The sequence below is a fragment of the Entelurus aequoreus genome, linkage group LG15, assembly GCF_033978785.1.
Source record: "Entelurus aequoreus isolate RoL-2023_Sb linkage group LG15, RoL_Eaeq_v1.1, whole genome shotgun sequence".
In the NCBI taxonomy this organism is placed as follows: domain Eukaryota; kingdom Metazoa; phylum Chordata; class Actinopteri; order Syngnathiformes; family Syngnathidae; genus Entelurus; species Entelurus aequoreus.
Window position 1 is genome coordinate 7174584 of NC_084745.1, and position 19605 is coordinate 7194188.

At 35.9% G+C, this 19605-nt stretch overlaps 1 protein-coding gene across 1 annotated transcript in view; it reads right to left on the reverse strand.

Annotated features, from left to right (window-relative positions):
* The window catches only part of LOC133629729 (serine/threonine-protein kinase OSR1-like), an 84375-nt gene extending 65094 nt beyond the window's left edge, over positions 1-19281 (reverse strand). Inside the window, exon 1 of the mRNA XM_062020672.1 lies at positions 18526-19281. Coding sequence (XP_061876656.1) covers positions 18526-18595 — 70 coding nt within the window. The 5' untranslated portion in view covers positions 18596-19281. The remainder of the gene's footprint in view (positions 1-18525) is intronic.
* Between the last annotated feature and the right edge of the window lie 324 nt (positions 19282-19605).

The window sequence follows — 19605 nt, forward strand, 5'->3', positions numbered from 1 at the left end:
CGCCCTTGATGCCTTTTTTTTTTTTTTAAGTGCGTTTCAGTGGTGCTGCTGTGAAAGGTCATTTCTAATTTGCACATTTGAACAGAGCACCTCCTTTTCTGCGGTGGTATGTCCAAGCTGGGTTTCCTGCCGCCGATTTTGATACCAATCATCCATAAGGGAGATCAGCTGATACCATCGCATTTATTAACGGTATATTGGAGCACTTACTTTGGTGAGTGCCATTGAAAAAGGAACCATGAAATCATCTTACTTTTTGGGAAGTGAACTACAGCAGTGGGTCGTACTACAAATGTGGGTATTTAAAGTAAATGAAGCCTATCTCAGCTACTATCACTATTCTCTTTAAATTCATACAGCTGTTCAAGCAAAATAAAGTCAATAGTTGTCTTCATTATAACACTTATATAAGACTTTTAAAGTTATTTTGATAGTAGGCTAATATAGACACTTCCATCATGTGTTGCCTTCATTATAACACTTATATAAGACTTTTAAAGTTATTTTGATAGTAGGCTAATATAGACACTTCCATCATGTGTTGCCTTCATTATAACACTTATATAAGACTTTTAAAGTCATTTTGATAGTAGGCTAATATAGCTAATATAGACACTTACATCGTGTGTTGTCTTCATTATAACACTTATATACAACGTTTAAAGTCATTTTGATAGTAGGCTAATATAGACACATCATGTGTTGCCTTCATTATAACACGTATATAAGACTTTTAAACTAATTTTGATAGTAGGCTAATATAGACACTTACATCATGTGTTGCCTTCATTATAACACGTATATAAGACTTTTAAACTAATTTTGATAGTAGGCTAATATAGACACTTACATCATGTGTTGCCTTCAATATACCACTTATATTATACTTTTAAACTCATTTTGATAGTAGGCTAATATAGCTAATATAGACACTTACATCATGTGTTGCCTTCATTATAACACTTATATAAGACTTTTAAAGTCATTTGGACAGTAAGCTAATATAGCTAATATAGACACTTGCATTATATGTTGCCTTCATTATAACACTTATATACAACGTTTAAAGTCATTTTGATAGTAGGCTAATATAGACACATCATATGTTGCCTTCATTATAACACTTATATAAGACTTTTAAAGTAATTTTGATAGTAGGCTAATATAGACACATCATATGTTGCCTTCATTATAACACTTATATAAGACTTTTAAAGTAATTTTGATAGTAGGCTAATATAGACACTTACATCATGTGTTGCCTTCATTATAACACTTATATACAACGTTTATAGTCATTTTGATAGTAGGCTAATATAGACACATCATATGTTGCCTTCATTATAACACTTATATAAGACTTTTAAAGTAATTTTGATAGTAGGCTAATATAGACACATCATATGTTGCCTTCATTATAACACTTATATAAGACTTTTAAAGTCATTTTGATAGTAGGCTAATATAGACACTTACATCATGTGTTGCCTTCATTATAACACTTATATAAGACTTTTAAAGTCATTTGGACCGTAAGCTAACATAGCTAATATAGACACTTGCATTATATGTTGCCTTCATTATAACACTTATATAAGACTTTTAAACTCATTTTGATAGTAGGCTAATATAGCTAATATAGACACTTACATCATGTGTTGCCTTCATTATAACACTTATATAAGACTTTTAAACTCATTTTGATAGTAGGCTAATATAGACACTTACATCATGTGTTGCCTTCATTATAACACTTATATAAGACTTGTAAAGTAATTTTGATAGTAGGCTAATATAGACACTTACATCATGTGTTGCCTTCATTATAACACTTATATACAATGTTTAAAGTCATTTTGATAGTAGGCTAATATAGACACTTACATCATGTGTTGCCTTCATTATAACACTTATATAAGACTTTTAAAGTCATTTGGACCGTAAGCTAACATAGCTAATATAGACACTTGCATTATATGTTGCCTTCATTATAACACTTATGTAAGACTTTTAAACTCATTTTGATAGTAGGCTAATATAGACACTTACATCATGTGTTGCCTTCATTATAACACTTATATAAGACTTTTAAAGTCCTTTTGATAGTAGGCTAATATAGCTAATATAGACACATCATGTGTTGCCTTCATTATAACACTTATATAAGACTTTTAAAGTCATTTGGACAGTAAGCTAATATAGTTAATATAGACACTTGCATTATATGTTGCCTTTATTATAACACTTATATAAGACTTTTAAACTAATTTTGATAGTAGGCTAATATAGACACTTACATCGTGCTGTCTTCATTATAACACTTATATAAGACTTTTAAAGTCCTTTTGATAGTAGGCTAATATAGCTAATATAGACACTTACATCATGTGTTGCCTTCATTATAACACTTATATAAGACTTTTAAAGTCCTTTTGATAGTAGGCTAATATAGCTAATATAGACACTTACATCATGTGTTGTCTTCATTATAACATATATACGACTTTTAAAGTCATTTGGACAGTAAGCTAATATAGCTAATTTAGACACTTGCATCATATGTTGCCTTCATTATAACACTTATATAAGACTTTTAAACTCATTTTGATAGTAGGCTAATATAGAAGCTTACATCATGTGTTGTCTTCATTATAACACTTATATAAGACTTAGTCATTTTGATAGTAGGCTAATATAGACACTTACATCATGCGTTGTCTTCATTATAACACTTATATAAGACTTTTAAAGTAATTTTGATAGTAGGCTAATATAGACACTTACATCATGTGTTGTCTTCATTATAACACTTATATAAGACTTTTAAAGTAATTTTGATAGTAGGCTAATATAGCTAATATAGACACTTACATCATGTGTTGCCTTCATTATAACATATATACGACTTTTAAAGTCCTTTTGATAGTAGGCTAATATAGACACTTACATCATGTGTTGCCTTCATTATAACACTTATTTAAGACTTTTAAACTCATTTTGATAGTAGGCTAATATAGACACTTACATCATGTGTTGCCTTCATTATAACACTTGCATAAGACTTTTAAAGTCCTTTTGATAGTAGGCTAATATAGCTAATATAGACACTTACATCATGTGTTGTCTTCATTATAACATATATACGACTTTTAAAGTCATTTGGACAGTAAGCTAATATAGCTAATATAGACACTTGCTTCATATGTTGCCTTCATTATAACACTTATATAAGACTTTTAAACTCATTTTGATAGTAGGCTAATATAGACACTTACATCATGTGTTGCCTTCATTATAACACTTATATAAGACTTAGTCATTTTGATAGTAGGCTAATATAGACACTTACATCATGCGTTGTCTTCATTATAACACTTATATACGTAAGACTTTTAAAGTCATTTTGATAGTAGGCTAATATAGCTAATATAAACACTTGCATCATATGTTGCCTTCATTATAACACTTATATAAGATTTTTAAAGTAATTTTGATAGTAGGCTAATATAGACACTTACATCATTATAACACTTTTAAAGTAATTTTGATAGTAGGCTAATTAAGCTAATAAAGACATCATGTGTTGTCTTCATTAAAACACTTTTAACTTTTTGCGGCTCCAGACAGATTAGATTTTTGTATTTTTGGTCCAATATGGCTCCTTCAACATTTTGGGTTGCCGACCCCTGGCGAGAACCAAGTGGAAGAACACATGCCGACTGCAGTAATGGTGTTCTAGTTTGTAGGTCCTATAAAGTATACGCTACAAAAATACTTGTAGTAACGGAAAAGTAACATTACTCAAACGATACGCAGTTCAGTTTAGGGGAAATAATCATTTGTTACTTGTATTATGAAGGGAGAAAAAGTGTGACAGCAATGATTGTTCAGATTTTTTTTGTTAAAAAAAAAAAAAGTGGAAGGACCAGCTGAGCAAGTCGGAGAAGAAGGTTTTGAAATTAGGGCCGGGCGATAAAAGGATATCAATATACATCACGATAGACACATAATTTGTATCAATAAAAAATGCATTTACATTAAAATGTATGGAGTATGGAAGTATGGAAGCAAGGTTGGTTGCGTGAACAAAGGTACTCGCTCTCTGGTAACCAAGCAACGCAGGAAGTGATCACTGATCAGTGGGAGTGACACGCTGACGGCCAATCAGGTCATTTATTTTTATAATCTTATTGTTAAGTGTTTGATTTGATTGTACTATTTTGTTGACATTGTTTGAGTGTTTTCCATGCTTGTGTTGACATTTCCTGTCTGCCTTGATAGCTGAGGGGTTATAATCACAGGAAGTTACATTTCAAATAAATATTATTATTCTCCTGCTCCTTATTTTCCATAGGTCATAAAAAATGTAAATAATTAGTGATATCGACCAATTTATTAATAATATTTAAACAATTACTGCATAACAAACAATTATCTCCATAGTTAAACAAGAATTACAGGGCACATTCATGTTACACAACTGTTATTTCCTGACACTAAACCTGCAGAAAAAAGTTCTTCTCAGGTTTCTCCATGTTTACATTTGCACACATTGCACTATTTTCTTACACTTTATGAAGCATTTCTCACATATTGCTTCATTTTAAGATCTTATTGTTAAGTGTTCAATGTGATTGTACTATTTTGTTGACATTGTTTGAGTGTTTTCCATGCTTGTGTTGACATTTCCTTTCTGCCTTGATAGCTGAGGGGTTATAATCACAGGAAGTTACATTTCAAATAAATATTATTCTCCTGCTCCTTATTTTCCATAGGTCATAAAAAATCTCAATAATTATCAATATCAAGCGATATATTTATAATATTTAAACAATGACTGTATAACAAAAATTCCTTTCCATAGTTAAATAAGAATAACAGGGCAAATTAATGTTACACAAGACGTTATTTCCTGACACTAAACCTGCAGAAAATAGTTCTTCTCAGGTTTCTCTGTTTACATTTTCACACTTTGCACTATTTTCTTACACTTTATAAAGCATTTCTTACGTATTGCTTCATTTTATGATCTTATTGTTAAGTGTTCAATGTGATTTTACTATTTTGTTGACATTGTTTGAGTGTTTTTCATGCTTGTGTTGACATTTCCTTTCTGCCTTGACAGCTGAGGGGTCATAATCACAGGAAGTTACATTTCAAATAAATATTATTATTCTCCTGCTCTTTATTTTCTATTAGTCAGAAATTGTCTTCAATAATTAAAGATATCGATCGACGTAATATTTCAACAATTACAGCATAACAAAAAATAATTTCCATAGTTAAATAGGAATAACAGGGCAAAATTAATGTTACACAGACATTATTTCCTGCCACTAAACCTGCAGAAAATAGTTCTTCTCAGGTTTGTAGGTTAATAACACTAACAGACACTCGTAAACCTGTTAGCATATTAGCTAATGCTAACGACAACAGCTTGATTACATTACAATAGCGTGTACAAATATGCATGAAAACACTCCTCCAGACATCACACATGGGATGGTTTAGTGAGTAAGAATTGTTTTAGTTATATTGTAAAACTTACAAACGTTGCTAGGAGTGATGAATAACGAATCCATTCGAGTAGAAACGTTATGGACTATTAAAAGACAGAATGGCACCTCTATTTCCGGTTCAAGTTTTTCAACTTGCAGGCATTCATTCACACAGCTGCCCCTGCAGTGAGCGGACTCGTCCAGAAGATGGCGCCATAGCACAAACAATCACACACCATTTAAGTGTCTTTGCTTTGGTTTATTGAAAACTATTTACCATATGGACGTCAGTCAAGAAACATCCGTAAATTAGCCGCACCGTTTTATAAGCCACAGGGTTCAAAGCGTAGGAAAAAAGTAGCGTCTTACAGCCTGGAATTTACGGTGTGTGACCACCAGATGCCGATCAATGCCTCACCAAAAATGATCTCTTGTGACCCATGTCTTGCAGCTAGCTTGATTATATCGCCCTTGATCACCCCGTGGGAGGTGAGAAGAGCAGTGAGCAGCAGCAGTGGCCACGCCCGGTAATCAATTTTGGTGATTTAACCCCCAATTCAAACCCTTGATGCTGAGTGCCAAGCAGGGAGGTAATGGCTCCCATTTTTATAGTCTTTGGTATGACTCGGCCGGGGTTTGAACTCACAACCTTTAACTTGAATTATAATAGCACGTACAAATACACATGGAAAGACTCCTACAGACAGTTTTGCAAGTAAAAATTGTTTGTGTGTAAAACTCTACAAACGTCGCTCGGAGCGATGAACGAAGAATCCAGACGAGTACGAACGCTACGGACGGCGGGGAAGACGGAACGGCACTTGTACTTCCAGTTCAAAGCTCAGTCTGAACAGAATGGCGATGCAAAACTCGTCCAAAAGATGGCGCCATATAGCACAAACAAGAACACACTTTTTCAGTGTCTGTGTGTTTGTTTTTAACTATTTGCATCATGGCCGTCAGATAAGAAAAAATCTGTAAATTAGCCGCACCGTTTTATAAGTCCCAGGGTTTGGTGGCTTCTTCTCTTTTTTTGGTATTTATCTGTAGCCGTTTCATGTCTTCCTTTGAGCGATATTTCCCGCATCTACTTTGTTTTAGCAATCAAGAACATTTCAGTTGTTTGTATCCTTCTTTGTGGGGATATTGTTGATTGTTGTGTCATGTTCGGATGTACATTGTGGACGCCGTCTTTGTTCCACAGTAAGTCTTTGCTGTCGTCCAGCATTCTGTTTTTGTTTACTTTGTAGCCAGTTCAGTTTTAGATTCGTTCTGCCTAGCCTTCCCTAAGCTGCAATGCCTTTTCTTAGGGGCACTCACCTTTTGTTTATTTTTGGTTTAAGCATTAGACACCTTTTTACCTGCACACTGCCTCCCGCTGTTTCCGACATCTACAAAGCAATTAGCTACCGGTTGCCACCTACTGATATGGAAGAGTATTACACGGTTACTCTGCCGAGCTCTAGACAGCACCGACACTCAACAACAACACATCGTTTGCAGACTATAATTACTGGTTTGCAAAAAAATATCTTTTACCCAAAATAGGTGAAATTAGATCATCTCCCACGGCACACCAGACTGTATCTCACGACACACTAGTGTGCCGCGGCACAGTGGTTGAAAAACACTGTCCTAGGGTGTCGTGAAGCATGTTTAGCTATTCCTGGTCCTGCAGCGATGATACTTGTAAGAAACTTGCTTTATTTGTCACCAATCAATTACACATATAAATATTACACATAGGAATATTATATATAGGAATATCATATATAGCAGTGGTTGGTCGGGGGTGGGGGGGGGGGGTTCGGGGTTGTTTGGGGGCGGGGGTCGTGGTTGGGGGCGTGGTTATTTACAGCTAGAATTCACCAACTCGAGTATTTTATATATATATATATATATACGTATGAAATACTTGACTTTCAGTGAATTCTAGCTATATATATATATTTATTTTTTACATAGAAAAAAAAAAATACTTGAATTTCAGTGTTCCAGTGGCTATCCATTAGATGGCAGTATTGTCCTGTTTAACTTCTCCGTTCATGATGAGTATATCATTTCGGCCGCCATGTCTGTAATTTCCTCGTTCTTCTGCTTCGTCTCCTTGTTGTGTGCGCAGTTGTGCACTCTATAAAAGCCCTAGGTGTTATGACGTCTTTGGGCAGGCAAGCTGTTTATTTTGTGGGAAATCGGACGTGAGAACAGGCTGTCACCACTGGTCCGCATTGAGCTGGAGGGGGCGTGGCCTCCAGCTCCGGCTGAATACCGACAGTTTGTCGGGAGAAAATCTCTGCCGGGGGGTTGACGGGAGAGGCGCTGAATATCGGGATTCTCCCGCTAAAAACGGGAGGGTTGGCAAGTATGATTTAGCAAGTAAGAATTATTTTAGTTGTATTGTAAAACCCACAAATGTCGCTCGGAGCAATGAACGAAGGATCCGAACGAGTAGAAATGCTATGGATGGCGAGACAACGGAACAGCGCTTGCACTTCCGGTTCAAAGTCAGTCTGAACAGCAGGGCAATGCAAAACTCGTCCAAAAAAGTGTCTGTTTAAGTCGCCGGGTTCAAAGCGTAGGAAAACGTAGCTCCTAATAACAGGTATGGGCCCTGAAAGAAGCATGTGGGTGCGAGTGGTAAATGTCAGCCATGTATACAATATAGTGTAGGATGCAGTCCAGAAGGTGACAAAACAAGCCTCCATGTTGTCTGTAAGCACGTCTCCTCCTTGTGAGGTCCACTCCAAACCTTCCAAAGTCACATTGTGTCAAGAAGTTCTTACTCTGCCGCCGACCCGAACGCTCAAGTCTCAGCGCTGCGCTGCAACTAGCGGGCGGTGTGCACCCTTTGGGGAATGTGAGCGTTCCAACACAAGCCGCTGGTGTGGATGAGGCACCAAAGAGGCGATAAAAGTGTCCGCCATGAGGTTATGGAGATACTAAACAAGGTGGGAAGGGTTGAAACAGGAGGGCTGGGGTCAAGTACAGTTGAAGAAGTGCAAACCACACCTTATCAAATTAGCATGGCCTTGAATTAGCTTCTTAAAGGAGAAGGTCACGGTGGGAGTCTTTCAGCGTGGACGTTTGAAGGAAGCAGTGTGGATATTATCAGCGTTTAATTAACTATTTTCTGCAGGTTTAGTGGCAGGAAATAATGACTGTGTAACATTAATTTGCCCTGTTTTGTTTTTTTTAACTATGGAAAGGAATTTGTGTTATGCAGTAATTTTTAAATATTATTAATATGTCGGTCCATATTGATGATTAGACATTTTTTATAACCCGTGGAAAATAAGGAGCAGAACCCCGAAAGGGACAAGCGGTAGAAAATGGATGGATGGATGGAGAAAATACATTTAATTTCAAATGTTCCTGTGATTATAATCCCTCAGCTATCAAGGCAGAAAGGAAATGTCAACACAAGCATGGAAAACAAACAATGTCAACAAAATAGTAAAATCACATTAAACACTTAACAATAAGATCATAAAAATAATGAATATGTAAGAAATGCTTCATAAAGTGTAAGAAAATAGTGCAAATTGTGAAAATGCAAACAGAGAAACCTGGGAACTATTTTATAGTGGCAGGAAATAACGGCTGTGTAACATTAATTTGCCCTGTTATTCTTATTTAACTATGGGAATATGTTTTTGTTATGCAGTAAATGTTTAAATATTATTAATATGTCGGTCGATATCGATAATTATTGACATTTTTTATGACTTATGGAAAATAAGGAGCAGGAGAATAATATTTATTTGAAAAGTAACTTCCTTTGATTATAATCCCTCAGCTATCAAGGCAGAAAGGAAATGTCAACACAAGCATGGAAAACACTCAAACAATGTCAACAAAATAGTAAAATCACATTAAACACTTAATAAGATCATAAAAAAAATGAATATGTAAGAAATGCTTCATAAAGTGTAAGAAAATAGTGCAAAGTGTGCAAATGTAAACATGGAGAAACCTGAGAAGAACTACTTTCTGCAGGTTTAGTGACAGGAAATAACGACTGTGTAACATTAATTTGCCCTGTTATTCCTATTTAACTATGGAAAGGAATGTGTGTTCTAACATTCTAACATTAACATGCTAACATTTTTAGCTAGTTTTACATGCAAACGCTTCATAGTCATATGACTTGATACATGACACATTATGCTAATCTGTTCAGCTAGTTTTACATGCATACACTTCATAGTCATACGACTTGGTACTCGACACATTCTAACATCAGCATGCTAACGATAACATGCCAATGTGTTCAGCTAGTTTTACATGCATACGCTTCATAGTCATACGACTTGGTACTCGACACATTCTAACATCAGCATGCTAACGATAACATGCCAATGTGTTCAGCTAGTTTTACATGCATACGCTTCATAGCCACATGACTTGGCCATAGACATCTTAGAAGTAGACGCAGCATTGGCTGCTGTGACGCGAGAAATTCGGCCGCCATCTTGAAGTGGTGATGAGGAGCTGGCGAGCAGCCTAAACTGACAGTTGACAGGTAGAAAACAAAGATGCCGGGCTGGTGTTCAGCGTTTTCCTGCTCAAATGAGCCGACTGTTGAAAATAGGAATCGGGGGATTACTTTTCACAAGTAAGATTTAACATTAACATACTATTGGTTGTATTTTGTGAAAAGAGTGTGTGCATATTTTATATAGTTCTCTGCAAACCTATGAAATGTTCTATTTTCTCTTCATTATTTTGTCAGAATGCTTCATTTGTATGTGAACATCACAAATAAATCTTCTGGGGGAGGATGACACCCCTACAGGAGTTTGGTTTACAAACTTTCAGCCCCACCTAAAACAAAATTCCCCCTGCCACCACTAATTATAATGCATTCTCATTTTAGGCAAAGTATAAGACAATACTTTCTTAACAGTATAATTGTAACCAGGAATAAGTCCTCAAGTAACAATATTCAAATACTAACATTGTTGGGCAAGACAGAATTTGGTTTTATTCTGAATCCAGTGAAACAGATTGGTGGTTTTAGCTCAAATAAAGACTTTCAGGTTTTTATATATGTTTATGTTTAAGTGTTTGGCAGACGCTTTTATCCAAAGCGACATACATCAAAAATACATATAAAACAATCACTGTAAACATGATCATTTAAGGGAAGAATGTAATACAAAATATCAATACAAAGTGTCAAGACAGAATAAACTCTCAACAGAGATACAGCCTATAAGATATATAGATATCTAATGTATTCATACATTGTTTATGTAGGATATATTCGCATGTATATATAACCTAATCATATTGTTTCTTCAATTTAAAAATAGCTGACCGTTTTATTCCCCCTTCTCTGGGATTATATTCCCAGTTTTGATCTGGGACGTCTGGTAATTTATAGCATGTAAGAATATTATATTACTGTTAAGCAAACTATGAATAATAAAACATGTGTCCTTTATCATAGCTACACGTATGACAAAAAACTGTGTGAAAATCAGTGGTATTCAGTGAGGTAAGATGCATTAAATGTGCTGACAGTTCATTGCTCCTGCCAAACTAATTGCACTGAGTGGAGCTGATCACCACTCCAAGATGGCGGCCCCGCATCTCGTCAGCGCCAGTAGGCAGTAGCGCTCCATGCTGCGTACCCTTATAAGAGATCTATGGACTTGGCACTTGATACATTCTAACATTTGCGTGTTAACATTAGCATGCTAACATAAGCATGCTAACGTTTTTAGCTAGTTTTACATGCATACACTACAGTGGTTCTTAGCCTTGTTGGAGGTACCGAACCCCACCAGTTTTATATGCGCATTCATCGAACCCTTCTTTGGTGAAAAATAAAATGTTTTTTTTTTTCAAATTCAAGACAAAGTTATAGGTTTTTGGTAACACTTTAGTATGGGGAACATATTCTAAGTAACAAAAACTTAATTTAGAGTTTTTTGGACCCCAGGGGAACATATTCTAAGTAACAAAGACTTAATTTAGAGTTATTTGGTTAGGGTTAGGGTTATAATAAGGCCATGCCGAATAAGGCATTAATAAGTACTTAATAATTACTAGTTAAAGGCCTACTGAAATGTTTTTTTTATATTTAAACGGGAATAGCAGATCCATTCTATGTGTCATACTTGATCATTTCGCGATATTGCCATATTTTTGCTGAAAGGATTTAGTAGAGAAAATCGACGATAAAGTTCGCAACTTTTGCTCGCTGATAGAAAAGCCTTGCCTGTACCGGAAGTAGCGTGACGTCACAGGAGCTAGTATTCCTTACAATTCCCCGTTGTTTACAATGGAGCGAGAGAGATTCGGAGCGACAAAGCGACGATTACCCCATTAATTTGAGCGAGGATGAAAGATTCGTGGATGAGGAACGTTAGAGTGACGGACTAGAATGCAGTGAAATACATATCTTTTTTCGCTCTGACCGTAACTTAGGTACAAGCTGGCTCATTGGATTCCACACTCTCTCCTTTTTTTATTGTGGATCACGGATTTGTATTTTAAACCACCTCGGATACTATATCCTCTTGAAAATGAGAGTCAAGAACGCGAAATGGACATTCACAGTGACTTTTATCTCCACGACAATACATCGACGAAGCTCTTTAGCATGAGCTAACGTGATAGCATCTGTCTCAAATGCAGATAGAAACAAAATAAATAAATCCCTGACTGGAAGGATAGACAGAAGATCAACAATACTATTAAACCATGTACATGTAACTACACGGTTAATAATTCTCAGCCTGGTAAAGCTTAACAATGCTGTTGCTAACGACGCTAAGGCTAACTTAGCAACTTAGCAACCGGACCTCACAGAGCTATGATAAAAACATTAGCGCTCCACCTACGCCAGCCAGCCCTCATCTGCTCATCAACAGCCGTGCTCACCTGCGTTCCAGCGATCGACGGCGCGACGAAGGACTTCACCCATGGGTTTGGCGGCTAGCATCGGCTAGGCGTCTGCTATCCAAGTAAGTAGTCCTTGTTGTGTTGCTACAGCCAGCCGCTAATACACCGATCCCACCTACAACTTTCTTCTTTGCAGCCTCCATTGTTCATTAAACAAATTGCAAAAGATTCACCAACAAAGATGTCCAGAATACTGTGGAATTATGAAATGAAAACAGAGCTTCTACGGGCTCCGAATACTTCCCTTGCCCTCGTGACGTCACACGCATACGTCAGCATAATAAAACGTTTTTAACCGGAAGTGTGGCGGGGAAATTTAAAATTGCACTTTATAAGTTAACCCGGCCGTATTGGCATGTGTTGCAATGTTAAGATTTCATCATTAATATATAAACTATCAGACTGCGTGGTCGCTAGTAGTGGCTTTCAGTAGGCCTTTAAGAGCCAATATGATACTAATTTGTATGTTAATAAGCAACTAATTAATGGTGAATATGTTCCCCATACTAAAGTGTTACCATGTTTTATTACTGGTGCACAAAATGAAGCGTGCATGAACATCACCTTGTTCAAAGAACAAAACCAACACAGTGCATAAACTCACAACAAATGACACACCTGCAAATCAGTCTGACTTCTGCTGTTGCCGTATCCATAATACGCCGATAGGGAGAAGTTTTTATTTACACGATGAGTCGGGTGTGTCTTGACCTCCGCCGAACCCCCGAGCCCGACTCACCGGACCCCTAGGGTTCGATCGAACCCAGGTTAAGAACCACTGCTTTAAAGTCTTAAGACTTGGTACTCGACCCATTTTACCCGTTAACATGCGAATGTTAGCATTTAGGTCCGACTTGCGCATTCCAGCATTCACACACAATTTCTCAGAAAACTGCCAACTGGAGTTATTTTTTGTGTCAAGTTTTTTTAATCGGGGATGGTTTTATTTTGTCAATCCAGACCTTCGGCGGCAACCAGGAAGTAGAGCGTACAGTGGATTAGCCCAGACTGTATTTCTTTGCAGTCTGGTTTGTTGCGGCACACAATGAGCTGAAAGGAGCGGGTGTGAACCGTGTAATAACACCCCCCCCTCCCCAGGGATGATAGCGGGCCCATCCTCGGGCAGCCCTGCACAGCTGGGAATGCTGCTTCTGCACCGTGGACCTGATACGGGACTCGACAATGATTCAGGGGCATGAAGTAACAGCTTCACGTCACGTAAAACCTTTCATCACTAAATTGTAGAACACAGCAAGTAAAAGGGGGCTAACTACGCAGATCAAGGAAGTGCACTATGAAGCCTACTAAAAAACATCCAAAAAGTGCCAATATTGCTACATGTTGTCACCCGAATATAAACAAGTATTAGCAGTATTGTTATTATAAGCGCTTACACAGAGGGACTACTTTTGGAGAGCTAACGAGCGTATGCTGCTACATTGACATATTGAGCTGCTGCGTCGCCTCTGGGTTGGTGAAAGTTAATTCTGGATCATAAATCATGTCTCTCACCTGGATAGTCGAAGGTTGTGGACATAATCTGACAAGTTGGTCAACTTTGACATCCAATTTAAACCCGGAGACGGCAAGAAAGACACATAAAAACTCCACTTTTTTAAAGGCCTACTGAAAGCCACTACTACCGACCACGCAGTCTGATAGTTTATACATTAATGATGAAATCTTAACATTGCAACACATGCCAATACGGCCGGGTTAACGTTTTTTTTTTATTTAGTTTCTATCTGCATTTGAGACTGCTATGCTATCACGTTGGCTACGTAGCTAGGTTAGCTTCTATTTTTTTAGCTTCGAAAAGCTGAATATTATTAATCGTGTATTTACATGTTCATGGTTTAATAGTATTTTTGATCTTCTGTCTATCCATCCAGTCAGGGTTTTTTTAAATTTAGTTTCTATCTGCATTTGAGACTGCTATGCTATCACGTTGGCTACGTAGCTAGGTTAGCTTCTATTTTTTTAGCTTCGAAAAGCTGAATATTATTAATCGTGTATTTACATGTTCATGGTTTAATAGTATTTTTGATCTTCTGTCTATCCATCCAGTCAGGGTTTTTTTAAATTTAGTTTCTATCTGCATTTGAGACTGCTATGCTATCACGTTGGCTACGTAGCTAGGTTAGCTTCTATTTTTTTAGCTTCAAAAAGCTGAATATTATTAATCGTGTATTTACATGTTCATGGTTTAATAGTATTTTTGATCTTCTGTCGATCCATCCAGTCAGGGTTTTTTTTAATTTAGTTTCTATCTGCATTTGAGACTGCTATGCTATCACGTTGGCTACGTAGCTAGGTTAGCTTCTATTTTTTTAGCTTCGAAAAGCTGAATATTATTAATCGTGTATTTACATGTTCATGGTTTAATAGTATTTTTGATCTTCTGTCTATCCATCCAGTCATGGTTTTTTTGTATTTAGTTTCTATCTGCATTTGAGACTGCTATGCTATCACGTTGGCTACGTTGCTAGGTTAGCTTCTATTTTTTTTACCTTCGCAAAGCTGAATATTATTAATCGTGTATTTACATGTTCAGTCACTGTGAATGTCCATTTTGCGTTCTCGACTCTCATTTTCAAGAGGATATAGTATCCGAGGTGGTTTAAAATACAAATCTGTGATCCACAATAGAAAAAGGAGGGAGTGTGGAATCCAATGAGCCAGCTTGTACCTAAGTTACGGTCAGAGCGAAAAAAGATACGTCCATCACTGCCTCTCAAGTCCTTCACTGTAACGTTCCTCATCTACGAATCTTTCATCCTCGCTCAAATTAATGGGGTAATCGTCACTTTCTCGGTCCGAATCTCTCTCGCTCCATTGTAAACAACGGGGAATTGTGAGGAATACTAGCTCCTGTGACATCACGCTACTTCCGGTACAGGCAAGGCTTTTTTTTATCAGCGAGCAAAAGTTGCGAACTTTATCGTCGATTTTCTCTACTAAATCCTTTCAGCAAAAATATGGCAATATCGCGAAATGATCAAGTATGACACATAGAATGGATCTGCTATTCCCGTTTAAATAAAAAAAATTCATTTCAGTAGGCCTTTAACCCTTTGTGAGGACTACGCTGTAAAGGGAAATATATAAACATCAGTCTTTATCCCAGTGAGAGCAGACATTGTACAGTAAGTGATTGTTTTATTATGTTTGTATATCTTGTTTAGCACTTAGCAATACTGCTACATGGTGCTTAGTGTTTAGCACACAGCTTCTAAAACTTGTAGATCATCCTCCTTGTATTCAGGTTCAAAAATAGAAGTTTCTGGATCACCATTTGTCCCAAAGTAGTCTTTGTTGTCTCTCATCAAGTCTGCCATGATTAGTAGTCTTGTTGTTGTTGAAGGAAATAGAAAATATTGTGAAATTAATGCAAAGTACGTAAATTTGACATGTTATACTGTATGTTATATTTGTAAATAAAACCTTGTGTAAATAAAACCTTTATGGAGGTTTTTAGAGCGCTTTATAGGCGGAATAGTGCAACTCCATTGACTACATTGTTAGCTGACTTTTGCTAGCTTTTATCTACGATTTAGAATGCATAAAAAAAGACAAATGTGTGTTCTTCTCTGACATAAGGATAGTGAATGACAGGCAAAGTTAAAAAAAAATAAAAAAAATGTTTACAGTTTCTCCTGAAATAACGAGTATAAAAATATTTAGTGTAAAAAAATTACGTTTTTAAAAATTCAATGTGTAAAAATGCACAGTGCTAAAATACAGTGTTTTAAAAGTCAGTGTGTAAAAATATTTAGTGTAAAAAAATCATTGTAAAAAAAAACAGTTTTTTTTTAATTCAATGAGTAAAAATTCAGTGTAAGAATATTTAGTGTAAAAAAATCACTGTATTTTTTCTTTTTTATTCAATGTGTAAAAATGCAGAGTGCTAAAATACAGTGTTTTAAAATTTAATGTGTAAAAATTCAGTGTGCTAAAATAGTTTTTAAAAGTCAGTGTGTAAACATTTGGTGTAAAAAAAAAAATGTGTAAAAAAAAAAATCACCTTCATTTCTTTATTTTTTTTATTCAATGTGTAAAAATTCAGAGTGCTAAAATCCAGTGTTTTAAAAGTCAGTGTGTAAAAATTTGGTGTAAAAATATTTAATGTAAAAAAAATCACTCTAAAATGTGAATTTATTTTTTATTCAATGTGTAAAAATTCAGAGGGCTGAAATACAGGGTTTTAAAAGTCAGTGTGTAAAAATTCAGTAAAATATTTAGTGTAAAAAAAAATATGGTTTTTAAAATTTAATCTGTAAAAATTCAGTGTGCTAAAATAGTGTTTTAAAAGTGAGTGACTAAAAATTTGGTGTAAAAATATTTAATGTAAAAAATAAATCACTGTAAATTTTGTATTCATTTTTTATTCAATGTGTAAAAATTCAGAGGGCTGAAATACAGGGTTTTAATGTCAGTGTGTAAAAATTCAATTAAAATATTTAGTTTAAAAAAATATGGTTTTTAAAATTTGATCTGTAAAAATTCAGTGTGCTAAAATAGTGTTTTAAAAGTCAGTGTGTAAACATTTGGTGTAAAAAAAATGTGAAAAAAAATCACCTTAATTTTTTTTTTTTTTATTCAATGTGTAAACATTCAGAGTGCTATAATACAGTGTTTTAAAGGACAGTGTGTAAAAATTTGGTGTAAAAAATATTTAATGTAAAAAAAAAAAATCACTCTAAAATTTGTATTTATTTTTTATTCAATGTATTAAAATTCAGAGGGCTGAAATACAGGGTTTTAAAAGTCAGTGGGTAAAAATTCAGTTAAAATATTTAGAGTGAAAAATTATGTTTTTTCAAATTTAATCTGTAAAAATTCATTGTGCTAAAATAGTGTTTTAAAAGACAGTGTGTAAAAATTTGGTGTAAAAATATTTAATGTAAAAAAAATCATTGTAAATTTTGTATTTATTTTTTATTAAATGTGTAAAAATTCAGAGGGCTGAAATACAGGGTTTTAAAAGTCAGTGGGTAAAACTTCAGTTAAATATTTAGTGTGAAAAAATATATGCTTTTTAAAATTTAATCTGTAAAAATTCAGTGTGCTAAAATTGTGTTTTAAAAGTCAGTGTGTAAAAATATTTAATGTAAAAAAAATCACTGTAATTTATTTATTTATTTTTTATTCAATGTGTAAAAAATCAGAGGGCTGAAATACAGGGTTTTAAAAGTCAGTGTGTAAAAATTCAGTAAAAAACTAGTGTAAAAAAAAAAAGTTTTTTTATTTAATGTGTGAAAATTCAGTGTGCTAAAATAGTGCTTTAAAAGTCAGTGTGTAAAAATATTTAATGTAAAAAAAAATCACTGTAAATTTTGTATTTATTTTTTATTCAACGTGTAAAAATTCAGAGGGCTGAAATACAGGGTTTTAAAAGTCAGTGTGTAAAAATTCAGTTAAAATATTTAGTGTGAAAAAATATGTTTTTTAAAATTTAATCTGTAAAAATTCAGTGTGCTAAAATAGTGTTTTAAAAGTCAGTGAGTAAAAATATTTAATGTAAAAAAAATCACTGTAATTTATTTATTTATTTTTTATTCAATGTGTAAAAATTCAGAGGGCTGAAATACAGGGTTTTAAAAGTCAGTGTGTAAAAATTCAGTAAAAAACTATTTAGTGTAAAAAAAAAAATGTTTTTTTAATTTAATGTGTAAAAATTCAGTGTGCTAAAATAGTGCTTTAAAAGTCAGTGTGTAAAAATATTTAATGTAAAAAAAAAATCACTGTAATTTATTTATTTCTTTTTTATTCAATGTGTAAAAATTCAGTGTGCTAAAATAGTGTTTTACAAGTCAGTGTGTAAAAATTTGGTGTAAAAACAATTTAGTGTTAAAAAATGTGGCTTTCGCCCAGGCACACTGTTCCCCATTCTGACGCTCGTTTCAAAATACCGGCGTAGCCCCACTGGGTGGGGTTGTCCTTCACAGCGGAAACAAGTTCTAACACCGCCCGGCAAAGACTGCCTCGTCGTCACAGGCGATCAACCCGCCAGAGCACAGGAAAAAGAAGATGCCCTGAGCTTGTTCTCGCTTTCAAAACGCACCATTGTTTGGTCTTTAAGGAAGCTGAATGAACAATGTCAGACATGACTTACCAATCACCTGTTGTAGCTCATAATCATCTTTCTTGATGGACCAAGGTTGGCAAGTCAGGTCCTCCGACATTGCTGAGGTATTTGTTGCCAGCGTGTCGAGGAACAAGAGTGGTGTGCGTTCAAACAAGTCCAAGTAGTCCAAATATCAGGAACAAGGGCGACACTTTCCCTTCTTTGCGACTCCTGCAGCACTCCTGTCATTCCCAAAGTTTGACACAAGCCTGGCCGGCCCCGCCTACCGCATTCCTCCCTCAGCGAATGTGGGCTCGCTCGGCGGCCATGTTGCTTGTGGGCATTTGGCCCCGCCTCCCGCCTTCCACCTCAGCGAGTGTGCGCATGCTCGGCGGCCATGTTGCTTGTGGGCATTTGGCCCCGCCTACCGCCTCAGCGAGTCTGCACTTCCTCGGCGGCCATGTTGCTTTTGGGCATTTGAGGGGGTGGGGGGCTTCCTGTCAACTTTGCTAGCATTCCTCGTTAACCCGAGTACAAACTACCGACACACTGGCGCCGCACTGCGGACGACAAGGCGTCTAACGCGGTGTTCTTTGCGTCGAAACATGTTAACCCAACATTGTACCGAGCGTTTAAACGACCCACAAGCCGTGCCTGTGCACAGAGAATGGATGCCGCCCCACTTTCAATGGTGGCCTCGTATGGATATTTTCTCTTATGTTTGACTTCTAGGCGAGATCGCTTCCTTTTGCGCAATACCAAGATGAAACAAAATGACTAATTTCACTGACAAAAGTACGTCTGGCCGACAAAAATCCGACTATTATTAAAATATGACTAAATTAATCACGACGAGGCAACAAATAATATACACTTAATACCTGACAGCTGAAACGCAGGGAATTACACTTTAACGACTTCCATTGAAAGGGGGCGTTGAATTCTGGCGCACCCTGCCCTCTGATTGGACAATGCCACAAACACCGTGCTGTGATTGGCTACAAATTGATTTCCTGCCAGAAAAAAACAAAAGAAATTCATGTTTTGTGCGGCGCTCAATGGCGACACCAGAGGCGGTGGTTGGAATTACACGCAAGGTTTGCGCAATCTTGATTATTTCTTGAAGGC